General features: G+C 43.5%; 1 protein-coding gene and 1 long non-coding RNA gene across 3 annotated transcripts in view; one reads left to right on the forward strand and one right to left on the reverse strand.

The window, feature by feature from the left end:
* Positions 1 to 18,101, forward strand: part of LOC133208740 (uncharacterized) — a 220,258-nt gene that overhangs the window by 119,810 nt on the left and 82,347 nt on the right. The gene's annotated exons all lie outside the window — the stretch shown is intronic.
* The window catches only part of CHCHD3 (coiled-coil-helix-coiled-coil-helix domain containing 3), a 162,655-nt gene continuing 144,689 nt past the window's right edge, over positions 136 to 18,101 (reverse strand). Inside the window, exons 7-8 of one of the 2 annotated variants that reach the window (XM_061346828.1) lie at positions 7,981 to 8,116; positions 136 to 837 (exon numbers count right to left, since the gene is read on the reverse strand). In XM_061346828.1, the coding sequence (XP_061202812.1) occupies positions 814 to 837; positions 7,981 to 8,116 (160 nt within the window). In that variant the 3' untranslated portion in view covers positions 136 to 813. Of the gene's footprint in view, positions 841 to 7,980; positions 8,117 to 18,101 lie in introns of both variants that reach the window. The other variant, XM_061346827.1, reaches the window with a different exon arrangement.

The raw sequence follows: 18,101 nt of genomic DNA on the forward strand, positions 1-18,101 counted from the left end.
CAAGGCTGGTTATGCAGAGAAGTTCTGTGCTCTAAAGCTTTGTCAATAACATCTGCTGGTGCAACATGATTGACACAGCAGAGGGAACACCATCCGCCCCTGAGGAATGGAAAGAGAGACAGACTGAACCATCAATCTTGTGCATAAAATACATTTATTGTTGGTACAGAGTGAGGCATATTCGTCAGTACTTGATAGGACCGAGGAGCACAACAGAATCATTTCATGTAAATAAAGGCCATGATACATCTTAAGTGTTGGATCATTAACATCATTCCAGCAGAAGGCCTGGAGAGAGACTTCATTTAGTGACATGGTTTGTGAAATAAATTAAAGCACAATTTAAGTCATGGTACATGGTAAGGAAAACAGGCTGTACAGTGAGGAGCAGGGCTGACCTGCTCACAAAGTGCCACCACATCCCGGCACACCAAGTGTTACATACCTGTGCCTTTGACAGAGAGTTTTAGAGGAGATTCTACAATGAAATAGCAGCATTTGTAGGATATTTCCCCTTTCTCAGGTCGGTGAAAGGTTCTTTTCTTTTCCTTCCTTCAATCACCACTAAGTGGATTTTACTAAGACTGAACAGTATCTTCGGCTCTGTGATTTCTGATGTAATAAGATACAGGTCTTGGCTTTTCAAATGGTCACACTGATTGAGCCGTGATGGCTGCTGCTCTTGAAATGGCTCTTCCAGTTCTTCTCTTTATTGGCCTGCCCTGTAAATGGGCTGTCATATCATTCTCGGGGTAAAAAATGCTCTTCTGCTGAAATTAGTTGATGGTCTTGTGCTTGATTTGGACAATGCCTTTATCCTCCTCTCCCAAGCATGCTCTGCTAAGAAAATGGTCAGGGAAGGGGGAAGAGAGAGGAAGAAACACGTATTTCAGTAACTCAAACTTATTGCAGAGACTCCCTGAAGTTTGGCTACAATTCCTACTTAGGATTTGCAATTGCTTAAATAAAAATGCAGAAAAAGAAACCCCGTCAACACACACATCATCACAGAGACAAGTCACAGGAGCAGAATGAAGCTATCTGAAGAATCCACAAGCGAGCCATTTGGAGACTTGCAGAGTTGCAGTAATGATTCCTCTTCATACATCCTAATGCTATCATGGCTCTAGTGCTATTGGCTATTAAGGAAATTAAAACCCCTGACCTTACAATAAGATAAATCCCATTCCCAGCAATTACATACTGAAAGAAATATACCCTGAAGTCATAGAACACTAAGTATCTCCCCTGCCTACCTCCTTCCTGTGTTCTGAGTCATACCCAAAAGCTCAATAGTCTGAACATGTTGCACTGACCTTGTGCTTCCTTCATCACCTCCCTCCCATGCACAATCAGCCACCAAGAGCTAAAGTAAAGATCTGACAAGTGGTCCAAGAGTTACTCTTCCTGCCACACCAGGCAGCTCTGCCATTAAGGTCTTGACTCCAGAGAGGCCCTGGCCTCTCCTATGAACATGAAAACTTGCAAGGACAATATGTAAGGCTCTACTAAGAGCTTCCTACTGCCATGATCTAGAAGTAAAGGGTCTGCAGAATGGGACACAGGTATGGATACTGCTTGTCTACATCAGTAAGGAGAACAGACAGTGAGATCTAACAGGACACTGACAAGCTAAGCAGGAAAAGCATGCTGGGGGCAATCTATGTTTACTGGAGGACTGTGACATTGACTGAGGCAATCAGCATAGAATCAGAGAATCCCAGACTGATTTGGGTTGGAAGGGACCTTAAAGCTCCTCCAGCTCCAACCCCTGCCACAGGCAGGGACCCCTTCCACTAGAGCAGCTTGCTCCAAGCCCCTGTGTCCAACCTGGCCTTGAACACTGCCAGGGATGGGGCAGCCACAGCTTCTCTGGGCACCCTGTGCCAGCGCCTCAGCACCCTCACAGGGAAGAGCTTCTGCCTAAGAGCTCATCTCAGTCTGCCCTCTGGCAGGTTCAAGCCATTCCCCTTGGCCTGTCCCTACAGGCCCTTGTCCCAAGCCCCTCTCCAGGTTTCCTGCAGCCCCTTTAGGCACTGGAGCTGCTCTAAGGTCTGCCCTTCAGGAGCCTTCTCTTCTCCAGGCTGACCCAGCCCAGCTCTCTCAGCCTGGCTCCAGAGCAGAGCTGCTCCAGCAATCTATTGTTCTTACCACAAAATCCATACAATGAGGAAGATGTAAGAGTCTCCTTACAAGAAATGGTAGGAAGGGATTTGCTAATGTCAGGAGCAAACACAAATGTAAACCTTGAAGTCTTACAGGAGACCTAAAAAGGCTGATCTGGGTATTTGAGCATCAGTACCTGGCCAGATAGGGCACAGTATTGCCAGCTTGGACTGAACTGTCAGTGTCACAGAAGTTAGGATTCAGGAAAATGAGAAATAAAGGGACTAAAAAGCCTGTTCTCACATATGTCTTCAACCAAATCCTCACAGTACTACTAAAAATAACCCAGTGAACCATTCAGGTAGATCAAGGAGTATTTCTGCAAGGATTAAGAGGTGCGCCAAGGAGCAGGAAAGCGTACACATGAAAAGATGGTGAATGTCCTTGTGATCACAACGCTCCCCAGAATCCACGGAGGAGAAGTATACGCTGACAGAATGGAAGGAGTTGGTTTTATGCTCCCCAGGTGCCATTATAGAGAAAAATAAGGGAAACTTGTATTAGTTAACAAAATCTCCAAGCTCAGTTTGACAGCATCCCCATGGAGATTGCTGCAAAACTGTTGAAGGCTACTTTACCTTTACTCTTTTTGCAGTGCTATTACAGAACTTGCTCGAAGCCATCGCTGGGTTGAATATTAACTTTACATAAATCTAACACTGAAGAAGTTAAGGTAGGAAATTCCCCAAAGATCTAAGTAAAATTGTGTTACTTTTATTTAGTTTCCTAAGGAAAGAAATCACAGGGATTTGTTCATCACACGCATATTTCTCCCCACAAAATTTGATCTTCAGGCAAATGGGAGTCTTCCAGGGCTTTGGTTTTCTCTACGTGTTTTGGGGTTTTTAGTGTTCTTTGCTGACTCCTGATCACGTAAGAACTTAATGTGTTTTAAACATTTTCCTTGTGTTTTTTCACAACACCAATGAAGGGTACCTGGTCTGACTCTTCCATAATAAACTTCCTTCAATAAAGGTAGTGCTGCATGGAGACGTCAGAGCAGCTTCCAGTATCTGAAGGGGGCCTACAAAGGATGCTGGAGAGGGACTCTTCATCAGGGACTGTAGCGACAGGACAAGGGGTGATGGGTTCAGACTGAAACAGGGGAAAATGTTGAATGTACTGAGCCTAACTCCAGATAAGAGGTTTCTGCTCATCTTGTATCAGAAGTGCTTTCTTCCTGGAGCAGAGTGAAGCATCTGGAACACAGCAGCATGACTGCAGCCTGTGAGGGGAGGAGAGGTCACAGCTGCCTCTTGTGCTCTTTGTCACAGAGGAGGCAGGGTGGTGGAGCAGTGCTGCTTTTGCTTTTGTCCCAGGCAACTTTAAATAAACCAGCCCAGAGCACACACAGTATAACTGTGCTGTGGCTTTGGCATTCTTGTCTGTGCATCACTCCAGCCAGTGCACTGCAAGCAGCTGCTAGGATTCTCACCCACTGCCTGTGCAGGGATAATGTCTGTGCTCTTTAGGAATGCTTCCACCCCAGGCAGAGCATCCTGCTGCAGTTCACTAACTCATCTTCCCTGCTGGTGCTGTGGCTGCTTACAGACCCTTCAGGGACGTGCACTCAGCTCTCCCTGACTTAGTGGCACCCAAGCAGATTGATGATGAGGGCAGGATGTTCCATGACGAAGGCTCTTCCTTGGAACAGCTCCAGCCACTGCCATGTTGTATTTTGGGTAATGCCAACACAGGATGTACAGCTGGGAGCCTGGAAGAGGCTGGTTTGTGAAAGCTGTGTGGAAGAGAAGGCAGTGGGACAAGTGGTCTTTAAGGCCTCAGAAACCCAGAGCCTCTTCCCTACTGAACTTCACAGCTTCTTGGGATAGTTTGTCCAGCCACATCAGAAATGAGCACTGTCTAGACACCTAAACCCAGGGAGAGGAGATCATAGAAAGAAGGCTGATGCTGGAACTGACCTGGCATTTGTTTCTTGTGAAGAGGAAACTGAGCCCAGGACCAGCTTTACGGTCCCTTCCAACCCATTCTATCATTCCCTGACCCTACGATTCTGTGTGGCACTCAGGGACATCGTTTAGTGGTGCACTCGGCAATGCTGGATTAACGGTTGGAGTTGGTGATCTTAAAGGTCTTTTCCAACCTAAAAGATTCTATGATTCTAAGCTCAGGTTGGATATAAGGAAGAAGTTCTTTACTGTGAGGGTGGTGAGGCGCTGGCACAGGGTGCCATTCACAATCTATGAAATGCTGCCCATTAAAGATAAGGTCTTTCGATTGCATTGCAGTTCAGTATTTTCAGCTGCTCTGATTTCACATATTGTTCTGTTAGAGCAGAAGATGGTCTCTAGTAAAAATACTGGAGGAGAAGGTTAAAATAATGGTTTTCTTCTGACTAGGATGCATGATTAAGGACCACTCCATCCTACAAATCATAATGATGGTTGAAACAATGCTGAAGAGGCTGAGGAATAACATTTTGTAGCTGTCAAACACCAGAAGCTGTTGGTATCACTCTTTGAAGTACTTTCAAATCTCACTTGCCTGCAGAGACTTGCATTCCCTCTGGAATTCAGAGGTCTAATAGGAAAATGTTGCTCAGACTTCATTAAGGTATAGACTAGTTGTGTTTCCATGTATGAATTTGGATTCCCTGTAGCCCAGGGAAAAATAAAACAAGGAAAGAAAAATGGTATTTTAACAGCCACCTTGTCCCTATCAGTGGGCAGCAGACCAGGGTAAGTGATTAAAATGCCACTGGATGGTCTGTATTAGTGCAGTGACTGAATCTGGAGTTACTTCAGCAGTGGGAGCACAAATCTATGCCACAGACAGCCCTAATATCTTCCCCTTAATGGCTCCATTAAGTAAGTTTTTCTCTCCATTACTATTAGAATAAAACTCAAACATTAATAATGGAGTTTAATTTATCTCACTGGCTTCTCATGACTTTGGGAAAAGATCTCAAGTGAAGATACAACAATGTGTCAAACTCCTCTGAATTAACAACTCTCTGGGCTTTTCTAACAAGGGGAGAAAAGGACAGATAGAGACATGAGATTACCGACAGGATGAGAAATAAGGAGCATACAGAAGAGAGGGTGAGATAATTATAAGCAAGATAGGAAAGAAAGGGGAGTCAATAAATTCAATTTATGAAAGGCACAGAATGTGCTCAGCCTGAGCACAAGTGCCCAGACTCAGAGCCAGGAAATCGGATTAGTTAACTTATTTGCTTTTCAATATCTTGGTCTATTCCCTCTAGCAAATTTTCTTCTCTCTTTGTTTCTTGTAGGCAGTGTCAGTTAACTTTTTCATTTCTGGCTCTGCTATTTCTCCCACTTCCAACCAAGCACACAGCGAAGGTAATTTTGAGGCAGTTTATAACAGCATCTAGCAATTATTTGGTCTGGACTTCTGGGCAATCAGTGAGTAACAATAACTACAATTACAGCTGCGACACATGGAGGATGAGCTAGAAAAGACTGATGCTCATGATGAAAAACAATTGCTCCTGCTTGCAAATGAATCCACCATAAAAGGCTTCTCTTTCTCTGTTATCCCTAAGAGAGAAAACTCTCTGAATTCTAATCCTGAAGCATGTGTGAAAGAGAAGAATAAATATTTAGGGAACACTTTTAACTACTTGACAGGTTTGGTTGAAGATCTTCAACAAAAAAAAGGTGTTTAAAAGGGTTCAAAAACCCAACACTCGTATTTATGCAATTTCCTTTTCCTGAACCTTCTGAACATGAATTAATTCATCCTCATCACAGTCTTCTGAAGGAATTCCTATCAGATACAAATTGCAGTTATAGCTTAAACACGTAATGCAATTAAGCTGATTTTTTTCAGTTATTTGAAAGAATAATACAAATTATAAATACAATAAATTAGTGTTCCAGATGATGGAAGCCATGGTGTAAATCTAGTTGACTTCATAAGAACCTAATATTATTCACAGGTCATCTATCTATGATGGCTCAAACCCACCCATGGACATGTATCTTGAAACTGGATTCTGGAATACAAAAATCACACAAAAGGAAAACTTAGAAATAAATTAGACACCAGTAACCACTTGCCATAGGAATTAATGGAATAGATTCAATCTAAAGGAAAATAAATCAGTTCAAAAGGAACTGCACAGTGTAGGGAAGAAGGGGATGAACAAGATTTTCCAGCTGGAGACACAGCTCCTGTGCCCAAGGAAGGTGCCTTGACAAAGCTGGATGGACTTCTCATGCTTGGGCATCTAAGCATGGCTCAACCATCATTCCAAACTTGGTATAAAGGGTCTGTAGGTTTCTGAAAGACAGCCTCAGGCTAAGACACCAGGAAAGATTTCCATGAGCAGGGAGACGTGGGAGGCTGGAGAGTTTTTGAGGACAGGCTGAGAACATTGGGGCTGTTCAGCCTGGAGAAGAGAAGCTGGGTGGAGACCTCGGAGCAGCTTCCAGTGTCTGAAGGGGGCTATAAGGATGCTGGAGAGGGGCTCTTCATCAGGGACTTTAGTGACAGGACAAGGGGTGATGGGTTCAAACTGAAAGAGGGGAAGTTCAGGTTGGAGATAAGGCAGAAGCTCTTCCCTGTGAGGGTGCTGAGGCGCTGGCACAGGGTGCCCAGAGAAGCTGTGGCTGCTCCATCCCTGGCAGTGTTCAAGGCCAGATTGGACAGAGCCTTGGGTGATGTGGTATAGGGTGAGCTGTCCCTGCCCATGGCAGGGCGGTTGGAACTGGATGATCTTAATGTCCTTTCCAACCAAAACCATTTTCGGATTCTATGATTCTATAAATGAAGGAGTTCAGGAGCATAAACAAGTAGGCAGGAGGATGTACTGACAAAGGATATATTGAAGAAAATGACTTTGAGAGGACAGGGTGATCTCACTGACTTATTTGTCATCACATGGATCCTCTTTAAGTTTCTCACTAATGATAACAAAATTTAATATCATAAAGTGATTTCAGAGCTGCCCAGCCAGCCAGACAAATTGTCCTCATCCTGCAGTGTTCAGAGAACAACTACGCTACAGCTGGTAGCTGAATTTGTCTTCCAGACTGCCAATGCAGCCAGGCTGCCTGTGCAGAAAGGAGCTCACTGACTGTATAAACAAAGAACTAACAGCAACAGCACTGCAGAAATGTATTAACCACTGTGGGCTGAGGAACAGCTTTAGCACTGCCACGCAACCATTGTCTCCTATACAGAATCACAGAACGAGAGTGGTTTGGGTTGGAAGGGACCTTAAAGCTCCTCCAGCTCCAACCCCTGCCATGGGCAGGGACACCTTCCACTAGAGCAGCTTGCTCCAAGCCCCTGTGTCCAACCTGGCCTTGAACACTGCCAGGGATGGGGCAGCCACAGCTTCTCTGGACACCCTGTGCCAGCACCTCAGCACCCTCACAGGGAAGAATACCTTCTTCGTATCTTACCTAAATCTCCCCTGTTTAAGTTTGAACCCATTCCTCCTTGTCCTACCACTATAGTCTCTGAAGAAGCATCATCAACATGCAAGAAATCAAGACTTCCAACTAGTGAGCAATCCAGTTTGAGACATCCATTTGTCATACTTGTGACAAGTAGCACCATGTAGTTTAATCCCAGGTTTTTTACTGCTAAAACTGCAGATACTAGGAAAATTATGCCAACAGTGACAGCTACTACACTACACAATAGCTTCCCAAGGGAAGAGATGGAAACCCAGCATTTAAATAAATTGAACCTGGACTCCACTGAGAGTCTTGAGTACACACACACTGGGAACACATAAGAAGGGCTAATCAGATATTCCCATAGTCTTCCTCTCTTCTTCACCCCATCATTATTTCAGCGGCAATATCTCTAACTCACCTGTTTGGCGTGATTGACACAGTGCAGGTACTGGCTAGCCAGGGCAGAGCAGCTCAGGGTCTCCTGAGCGTGCTGTCGATAACACTGAAGGATCTTATCCTGCAGATCAGCGCAGATCGGATGAGTCTGGTATCTCCTGGGGAAAGAGAAAACAACCTTTTGGTTTCCTTCTCAAAAGGATTTCAGGAAAGATGCAACTCTTTTAGTTGTTTTTCTTTTTTAAAGAAGGGAACTAAATAGTGAAGGAAAATACCTTAGAATAATAAAGAAAGGCTGTTTCTAAAGCTAGTTGGGTTTAAGTGGGTGAGATCTGATGCAAACATCAACATGAGCTGCAGAAGTCTGGCTATTAGGACCACAAGTGTCCTCCTGATGCAGTAGTCGGGTTCTAGCTGGCAAAGACAATTAACATCCAACTTCATATGAGTACACACTGAAGCAATGACAAAGCACATCTGATCTCACCTTCCTTTAAGACAGTCACAGAATCACAGGAAAGCTTCATTCCTCTATAGCCCTATGACTACATCATGTTGCTACTTGTTAAATATGGCCCCTGTACAGAAGTGAAATCACCCATTAGGCTGACACCGAGACTACAAAAACCTTGCTACCTTCAGCTAATTTCACCATCTACTTTTGCTGACCTGATAACAGCCACTCTTTCTGGTGCATCCTCCTCATCATCACCCCAATTCTATTCCTGATACCAGATGTGCAAGTTATTTAGGAGTTTTGTCTATTTTCTTTACTGTATGGATTCATTACTTTTACCATCTTTTTGGCTGGTGCACTACACTTTCTGCCTGCAATATAAGCCAAAGGAAGGGAAGCTTCTCTAGTCTACCTTGTAAAATCCAATCTCTTTTGGACAAAGATCTTGTGATTTCCATTAATTCATAACATGTTATCCACACTGGCAGTGCCATAGAATTAAAATGGGAATCAATACTTCCCTACCTCAAAAGGAAGGGGGGTGGTGAAGTGGTTCAGAGACAAGAAGTCAATTGGAATTTAAAGCTAACAGGACATTTACTTTATAAATACTTTTTAAGGTTCTGGTTTCTACAAGAGACACTCAAATCAGAGTTAAACCCCTCTCATGTCAAAGGTAAAATATTTCAACAGTAGGAAAAAACTCCATGAAAATTTAAAGAACCATTTACAGTTCCTATGCCTTGAAAACAACCATTTTCTTTATGTGTGTGAACTACATCTTCCCATTTAGCCTATGAGGAAAGCCTGCTTTAACATCCAGCTCACATTATTTTTAGTTCAATAAGGTTGTAAAAAGCCCTGAGACTCATCAGCCACAGCATCCTTGGATGAATATTCTGTTCCTTCCCATTTTGCTGATTGGCCAAGGCAGATCTCTGCTACAGTCAGACAGTGAAAAGTGAAGCACGATGATGTTCCTTAGGGGAACTGATTTCTTGGCAATCACTCAAGATGTAGTACTAAGGGAAAGGAATGTTAAGTCACCTTGATTTTACAGTATGTACCTATATAAAACATCCCTCTTACTCTTTTCATTCATTACCCTACGTCTGTGACAACCAGAATTCAAATGCAGTCCCAGGTGCTTACGCACTTCTGATCAAACTTCTGTAGAGACTTAGGTATGAGGATTTTCCCTTAATCCCCCCTCTGCTGAGATCAGCAAGCACTTCAAAAGAGTGTCAGGCATCAAAATGTATGACCATAAACTGCTGTACGCTGATTATGGAGGGGTCTGGATCGGGATGGAGCATGAGAGGAAGCACCACATACCCTCTCTGTAGATGTTAAGACTCACAGCGGTGATGATTCAGGTCCAACTAAACCAGAGCTCATTTTAAATGCCTGAAAGCCTGGTCTGGATTGCTAAACCAATAGAATAGACCATGAGTTAACAAAAAATACACTCAGAACATCTAGCTGTGCCTTTATTCACAAGCCATTTTAAAGTGACTTCTATAAATGTGAAGGGGGAAGGAAATGGGCTGCTGGACACTTTGCTATATAAACTCAGTAAATGTATTTAAAACCATTTCAAGAGGGGTACTCAAACCCACATTAAGGAGCTGTTTTGATTGCTTTATTCCCTGAACCATGCCATTAGTGACAGTTCCAAGTCCACGTATTATCCTTTATTTGAATGCTTCAATGCTGCCAACCACATCGGATCCCTATACGACACATTATCTCCTGCCCCACAGTTACTTGTTCTCATACTATGACTTTTTAGACGTGATTTTTCAAGACATGCTCTCAGCCCATTGCCTGTCCTTCCAGGCACTGCAGGCCCAATGCAGGTCAATGCAAACAGGGCCACTTCCTTTAAGTCAACAAAGTCCATTTTCTTGGATTAATCTGTTGAAGGAGAACACCGTTTCCGTATCGATCTGCTGTGCTTGTTACGTTACCCTAATGCACTATTTGCACTTTTGGGAAAACATTAAATGAGATTAGTGTCTAACATTAGATGGCCATAAACCACGTGCTGCAGGATCTCCCATTCAGGAAAGAAGGTTGCATCGTGCATTATGGTAACCCCACCGAAGGGTCTGTGATTGATTTCTGTTTGGTGATGGATGACAGGACTCTCAGATGGATGGCCAGAAACTGCCAACAGCAAGGAAACTCCTCAAAAGGGAAATGAAATACCTACCCAGCAGAGAACTTCTCCAAAGTTCCTATGAATAAGGGTCCTTTTACAGCATTATTTAAAGAAAAACCTTGTAAGTCAACAGTGCAAAACCAGTAATTATCACAGAATCATAGATTCATTATATAGAATCTATAGTGAAAACATGAAGTTTTAAATACCTGAATGGATAAAGCAAAATGGTCTGCTCCCAGAGCTGACCCTGCTTCAAGCAGGACATCCCCTCCCTGAACTATTCCATGTCCTGAGAGAGAGCGAGCTGTGGTTTTGGGATATATGGCAGGGAAACTGTCCTACAGTTCTATGTATTTATTCTCTTAGGAATTTCACAACTAAACCGAAGGTAAAATACACAGCTAGGAGTGAACCAGGGAACCCTGACACACCTTCATCTCCAGTGCAATTCAATAACTACCTTACAGAATCAACACATGTGAAATCTCAAATGCCTTTCTTGGCTGAAGCCAATATGAACAGTGGTCTGATCTGCACCCTGCACCACACGGCACACTGGTAACAATGGGGTTTTATTAAGTTTACTTGATCTGCTTTCCCTTTTCCAGCTGCTCCTCAAGCACCTCGCATGCCGGCAGAATACTTGTGTGCGCTAGAAGAAAACCTCCGAGGAGCAGCACCCCCCCCCCTTTTCCATCAAGCTGATGCACCACAATCTCATCAAGGTAAGAGGATGAAGACACAAAAGCAAATGAGAGCGTGCTTGAAAGAGAAATATTCTATGCTAAAGCACGAAGGGAAAATTTAATGAAGGGAACTTTGTACTCATGTAGCCTCTCTCAAAGAGCATAGCTTATTGTACTCCTGGGGGCTCCGAGAAAGAAGCCCCTGCATGGCATTCAAACAAAATGTCTACTAAAGAGGGAAAGGGAAATCACCATGGTAAGCTGTACAAGTTTTGTGATAAAACTGACATTGTGACTGAAGGAATCTGAATCGCTGATGAGTTTCCAGCTGTGCAGGTATCTGGCATAATCCCACCAGATCAGGACTTGAGGCAACTGTCATTTAATATGGGGGGGTGATAAAATAGCACGCAAGGCAGAAAAAAAAAGAGTGCCATTAGATGGCCAGGAGTATCGAGGGCTTAATTTTACTCCTCATTAAAATGCTGACACCTATCAAAAGCATCTGGTTTTATTTGTGTGACCTTTGGCGTTTGAGGCTACTTCTGTGCTACTAAATAAAACACGGCAGAGATAATCCTCTGGGTCCAGCACAACCTGCATCCCTTAAGCATGAAATCTTGCTTTCCCTTCTAAACAAGCAGCTCAGCACATCCAAATCCAAACAGCAAACTGGGGATAGACCCCAGCATGTGCTGGAAAGTCTTAGCTCCAAACCAAACCCCTATAAATGAATGTGATACCAATGAGACCCAATGCACCAGCACAGGAGGGTGCTGGAGATGATGTCTTGACCTGTTTTATTTACTCCTACTGATGGAGGAGATGAGCCACGCTGTGATCAGATTCCAACTGCACTAGGGAGCATGCAAAGCAAAACAAAGAAAAGAGGATGATTCTGTTCTCAATGGGCTTATAATGCACACAAAGATAAGAAACAACACATTGAGGCAAACAGATGGTGAAACAAAAGGAAACTGAGGCAGTCTGTACCATCACAAAACAGACAAGAGGAAAAAGCCTCAAGTTGTGCCAGGGGAAGTTTAGATTGGAAATTTGGAAAAAAATTTGTTCACCAGAAGGGTTGTCAAGCATTGGAAAAGGCTGTCCAGGGAAGTGGTGGAGTCACCATCCCTGCAGGGATTTAAAAGATGCGTAGATGAGGCCGTTAGTGACATGGTTTAGTGGTGGACTTGGCGCTGCTGGATTAATGGTTGCACTTGATGATATAAAGATCTTTTCCAACCTAAACAATTCTATGACAGGCAGCCCACCAAGTATAACAACAGCCTAGTTGTTTTCAAGTGCTTTGGGAGCAACCAAGAGGATTTTTAGAGGCTTTTGTGGGCAGCGAATCAATGAATGTTGTCTACGTCTAGCAGAAATTCCTTCTGAGAAACACTGAAACATGGTGCTTGTTTGAATAGTGGATGAGTGAGGGATAGAAGGTGGCATCACACACGGGTCAGACAGAAAATAAACAGCGAATTGGAAGCAGCATGGAAGCACAAATGGGACATATGTGGCTTCAAAAGCGAAGACATGCGACTTGCGTGGGATCACAATGATGGGGAAGCCAGTGGCAGGATGAAAGGAGGTGATGTGAATCCAGGGTAGGAAACAGCACTGCTTTCAAGAGGCATCATCAGGGCAAGATTTTAAAGTGAAAATGAATGTTGCAGTAACTGGTAGCCTGAGTAGTGATGGATTTAGCTAAGCAGATGGACAAGAAAGGCCGTGTCTGAGATACTTTACATAGAGTCAGCAAGAGCGAAACATAAGCCTAGCTGAGAAGACCTCAAGAGAAGGTCAGCTCAAAGATGAAGTGTAAGCAACAAGTCTGGAGCAGGAGCAAGACAGTGCTATTTTCCATCCTGACCCAAAAGGTGGTGAGGGGGTTATTCTTTTTTTAAGGGTATCTCATCCAAACAGAGCCACTTCCAACAGCATCACTGCAGAGTGAATACGCAGGACTTGTTCATAGAACAGAGAAGAGTTGCAAAACAGATAGTGGGACAAAAGGGCATATGATAATGAAGGTCCTTACTGCTGCAACCAGTATTTTTAGGTTTGAAATCAATTTACTCCTTATATTAAATTATTTTTAAACATTGTCTTCGCACATGAAGTAGGTGATGACTTGAAAGCGCATTATGAAACATGTAAAGCACAAACCAAATGGTTGTGTTCTTCTCAAAATCATTTGGAAGTTAATACTGCAGATCTGAGTTCTGAATATCTACAAGTGATGCTATGAAGCAGTCCATAATCAAGCTGTGCCCACACAGAGCCCTCAGAATTACCGTGTGGGAAGTGCTGCCAGCAAAAGATCAAGTACTGTGGAGTTGATTCTTGCTTTTATTTACGCATGAGTACACAGTGTGACTTCTGCAAAAGGTGTAAAGGAAAGAATTTGCCTAATGAATCTATGATGAAATGGTGATAGAGAACCACAGTTGTTTCTGCTCTACAGTTGAGAATGCTAAACACGTGTAGTAATACTAAATAAATGACTTCTGCACAAGTTGGAATACAACTTATTCCACCTGCTGATATACGTACCCTTTTGTGCTACTAGAGATCAAGTCCAGTGTCAATATTGCCCCTGTTATTTTTAGCTTCTTTTGCCTAAAATCCCAGCACTGACAAAATCATTGGCAAATGTTTGTCATCCTCTCATTTATTTCATCTCTTCCCCAGCCTTCTTCAAATAAAAATCTATTTCAAACGTTCTGACCTTTGAAATTTAAGGACGGAGATGAGGAGGAAAGATTCCAGCATATTCATACACTCTGCTTGAAAACAGACATTTAATTATGTCTGAAGAGTACTAAGTGAAGTTCAATAGGTGGACAAAAACCTGGTTTAACAACAAAGCGCAGCAGATAGTACGATTGACCTTTATAGATGCTTTTTGTTTATGTAGTGAGTATTTCCCACCTGGTACATTGGCAGGATATCAGCTTGTAGCGTAAGCAAAGTGGAAATCATTCCCTGTATTGCAACAACTTATTTATTGCATTCAGGGAGGAAAGAGCATCTCTAAGATTAACAGAGAGAATTTACAACCTCAAATCTGGCAGAGCGCATAAATACGAGCAGAACTTCAAGGAGTGAGTAATTCCACATTTGCATGTGCAAAGTTATGCACATTCTTAAATCCCTTGCTGGGTTGGGACTTACAACAGGAAGACATTAGGATGAGAATCAGAAAAAAGATTTTCTGCTTGTGAATCCTAATTAGACTAATGAACGAGTTGCCAAGGTAAATGTTCAGATGTTTAGGATATAACATTAGGACTAGATCTCGTCAGGCTTGAAAGACAACTGCAAGTGAACGTGAGATGGATCTGTGAAATTATCAATGGCAAGAGATGAAGCCAGTGAGGTTTTCCAGAAGTATTTACAATGACAGAATAATTCAATCCTTTCCAAACAACACGTCATGAAAAAATCACAGTGAGGCACTGGCACAGGGTGCCCAGAGAAGCTGTGGCTGCCCCATCCCTGTCAGTGTTCAAGGGCAGGTTGGACACAGGGGCTTGGAGCATCCTGCTCTAGTGGAAGGCGTCCCTGCCCGTGGCAGGGGACTGGAAGTGGATGAGCTTTAAAGTCCCTTCCACCTCAAACCATCCTATAATCCTATGAAAAGCTGGTAGCCACTGCTAGAGGATATCATAAGCACACGTTGGTTCAAAAGATAACTATATAGTAACACAAGAGTCACTGTATAGTAACACAAGTCCATCAAGAGATTCTAAACAAAAATACAATGTTTGGCTCAGGAAAGCCCCACTCCACCACTTGTTGGAAGGCAAAATGGTATCACTGCATAATTCCCCTATTCTTACAGTGTTTCCTAAATACCCACTCCTAGCCATTGCCCAATAAGCTAAGGGGACCTCTGAGCTGACATGCTGTGACTGCTTATACTCCAAATAGCTTGATGAGCAAGTCATCAAATGAATACAAGACTCCCATCAACCCCTACAGACAAAATTAGATTGAATACTTTGATTTAAATTGGTCTGAATTGACTTTTATTATCCCAAAGCACTATTTGTATACAAAATTTCTCTCCCTGAAAAAAAACAACAAAGGAACCCTTAAAATACAAAGTACATCAACATATTATTATACAAATGTACCTTACACACAGCTGGTCCTTGCAGCTGCAAAGGGAACAACGTGTTGGAATTACCCAAATTTAGGATGCACATTTTTTGTACTTAGCTTAAGGAACAGTTTTTACTGAATGCCAGGATACTAAAATAAATAATCACAGATAATGATACAAAATTTAGACTTCTAAGAGGGACGTGCATGCCTCTACAGTGGAGGAAAATAACATGGCAATTATAATCTTTAATCGGAACAAACCCTGTATGGAGCAGTTTAATCTACATGGAATATATTGTAGCCATGTAATGTATCTCTATGCCAACCGTATCCTGGGCTGCATCAAAAGGAGCGTGACCAGCAGGTCAGAGGAGGTGATCCTGCCCCTCTACTCTGCTCTCGTGAGACTCCACTGTGTGCAGTTCTTATGCTGGTGTCCTCCTCCTAAGAAGGACATGGAACTGTTGGAACGAGCCCAGAGGAGGGCCACGAGGATGATCAGGGGCTGGAGCACCTGCTGGATGCAGACAAGCTGAAAACACTGGGGCTGTTGAGCCTGGAGAAGAGAAGCTGCGTGAAGACCTCAGAGCAGCTTCCAGTGTCTGAAGGGGGCTACAAGGATGCTGGGAGAGGGGCCCTTTGTTAGGGACTGTAGTGATAGGACAAGGGGTGAGGGGTTCAAACTGAAACAGGGAAGATTTAGGTTGGATATGACAAAGAAATTCTTTAATGTGAGGGTGGTGAGGCACGAGAATGGGTTGCCCAAAGAAGTGGTGGTGAATGCTCCATCCCTGGCAGTGTTCAAGGCCATGCTGGATGGACTCTTGGGTGACATGGTCTAGTGTGTGGTGTCCTTGCCAGGTAGGGGGCAAGGGGCTTGAAACTAAGAAGATTTTAAGGTCCTTTCCAACCCTAGCTATTCTGATTCTAGAGAGAGAGAGAAAGAATTTCTTGGTCTTGCACTGATCAAAAACAGTTCTCAAGTTTGGCAAGCTGAGAGACAAAGATCAATCCTCTCAGATACACGTAAGCCTGTCCAACTCAGTGGAACAAAACCCAAACCAAACCCACTGCAAGAGTCAAATCTGCTCCGTCTGAGCTGAGCAAAGCCCTCCACTTCCATGCCTACGTGATCAGCATATCAACACTTGCATTCGAGCCTCCTAATGTAAATCACAGATTATTTTTAGAGTTTGCATGTGGCATCACTTGAGCTCTGCCTCATTACTCCACCCTCAAAATTATTTAATGAAGAATGGCAAGGTTCCACTGGCTCAGCTGTTTGTGAGCAGACCAAAGATCATGGAGGCAAACAACACCAGGTGGTGCCATTTCTTACCATTAGGGCTTTTGGGGGATTTTTGGCACTATGGAGATTTAGGCTGCAGCAAGCAGCAAGGGAATCAACCCTTCTCTTTAGATGTAGCTAGAGCTCATGGTGAGGTAGATTGGGTGTCTGAGAACTACAGTTAATGCTTTGGCTGACTTTTGTCACAGAAGCAGCTGATGCGGTGGTTTGCAACCATTGCCGTTCCAGGATTACCTGGCTGTATTAACAAGCATTACATAATATGTAAAAATACAACGCAGTATTTCTGTTTTTAAATGAAAACGAACTTAGTAATACCTCATCCCAGTCTCCCCTCTGGCAGGTTCAAGCCATTCCCCTTGGCCTGTCCCTGCAGGCCCTTGTCCCAAGCCCAGAGCAGAGCTGCTCCAGCCCTCGCAGCATCTCCATGGCCTCCTCTGCACTCGCTCCAACAGCTCCACGTCCCTCTTGTGCTGCTGCCCCAGAGCTGGATCAGGACTGCAGGGGGGGTCTCCCCAGAGCACAGCAGAGGGGCAGGATCCCCTCCCTGAGCTGCTGCTCACGCTCTGGGGGTGCAGCCCAGCACACGGGGGGGTTCTGGGCTCAAGTATACACTGAAGCTGGGTTATGGGGAGCTTCTCATCAACCAACACCCCCAAGTCTTCATTCCTGCCCCATGTTAATTTTCCATGTACTATTACCTCCCTGTGTGTGTAAAGCACAGATACACACACAAAAAGAGCCCACAGACCTAAATAAAGGCCAAAAGCCCAAATGTGCAGCATAAACCAAATACACAGGAGCACACCATGTTGTAGATTTATTACTGACATTTATTTCCCAAGAGCTACACAACTCACTTCAGGCTTTGTAAACGCGGGAGTAACATGGTCATCCCAAAACTGTGCTAATAAAATCTTCACAGCACCTTACCCTACTGCACTAAAACCTCAGCTTTCCCTTATATAGGTTCTATATAATGTGTTCTAATAAGAAGACCGATTTCTCATCTATAGCAAAGGTCAACTACTGCACTCAACGTGAAGCACCACAAGACTCTATCTCATGGCACATTATTATCCAAATATTACTCTCTAGAGCAATATAAGTTTAACAGTTTTCTTCAGCCATAAGAGGCCCAAAAGCCTGTTACTGACCACAAAACTAAGATATTATGGGTTGAAGTAGCGTACAGAAAAAGCAATCAACAGTTAAACACTTCAAGCATCGTTGCTCCTGTGGGTGATGATTACTTGAGGGAATTGAAGGTTGCAATCTTAAGAGAGAGGAGAATAAATGCCTATTTTTCATTTGGGCATGAAGTGATTTAACAAACAAGGCTTGGATTCACCCTGACAAGCTACAAAGGCTCCGTGCACTTCTCCAGGTCTTGCTGTGGCGAGCC

The sequence above is a fragment of the Neopsephotus bourkii genome, unplaced genomic scaffold (assembly GCF_033783945.1).
Source record: "Neopsephotus bourkii isolate Nb327-2 ecotype Australia unplaced genomic scaffold, CSIRO-AGI_Nbou_v1 NB_281, whole genome shotgun sequence".
In the NCBI taxonomy this organism is placed as follows: domain Eukaryota; kingdom Metazoa; phylum Chordata; class Aves; order Psittaciformes; family Psittacidae; genus Neopsephotus; species Neopsephotus bourkii.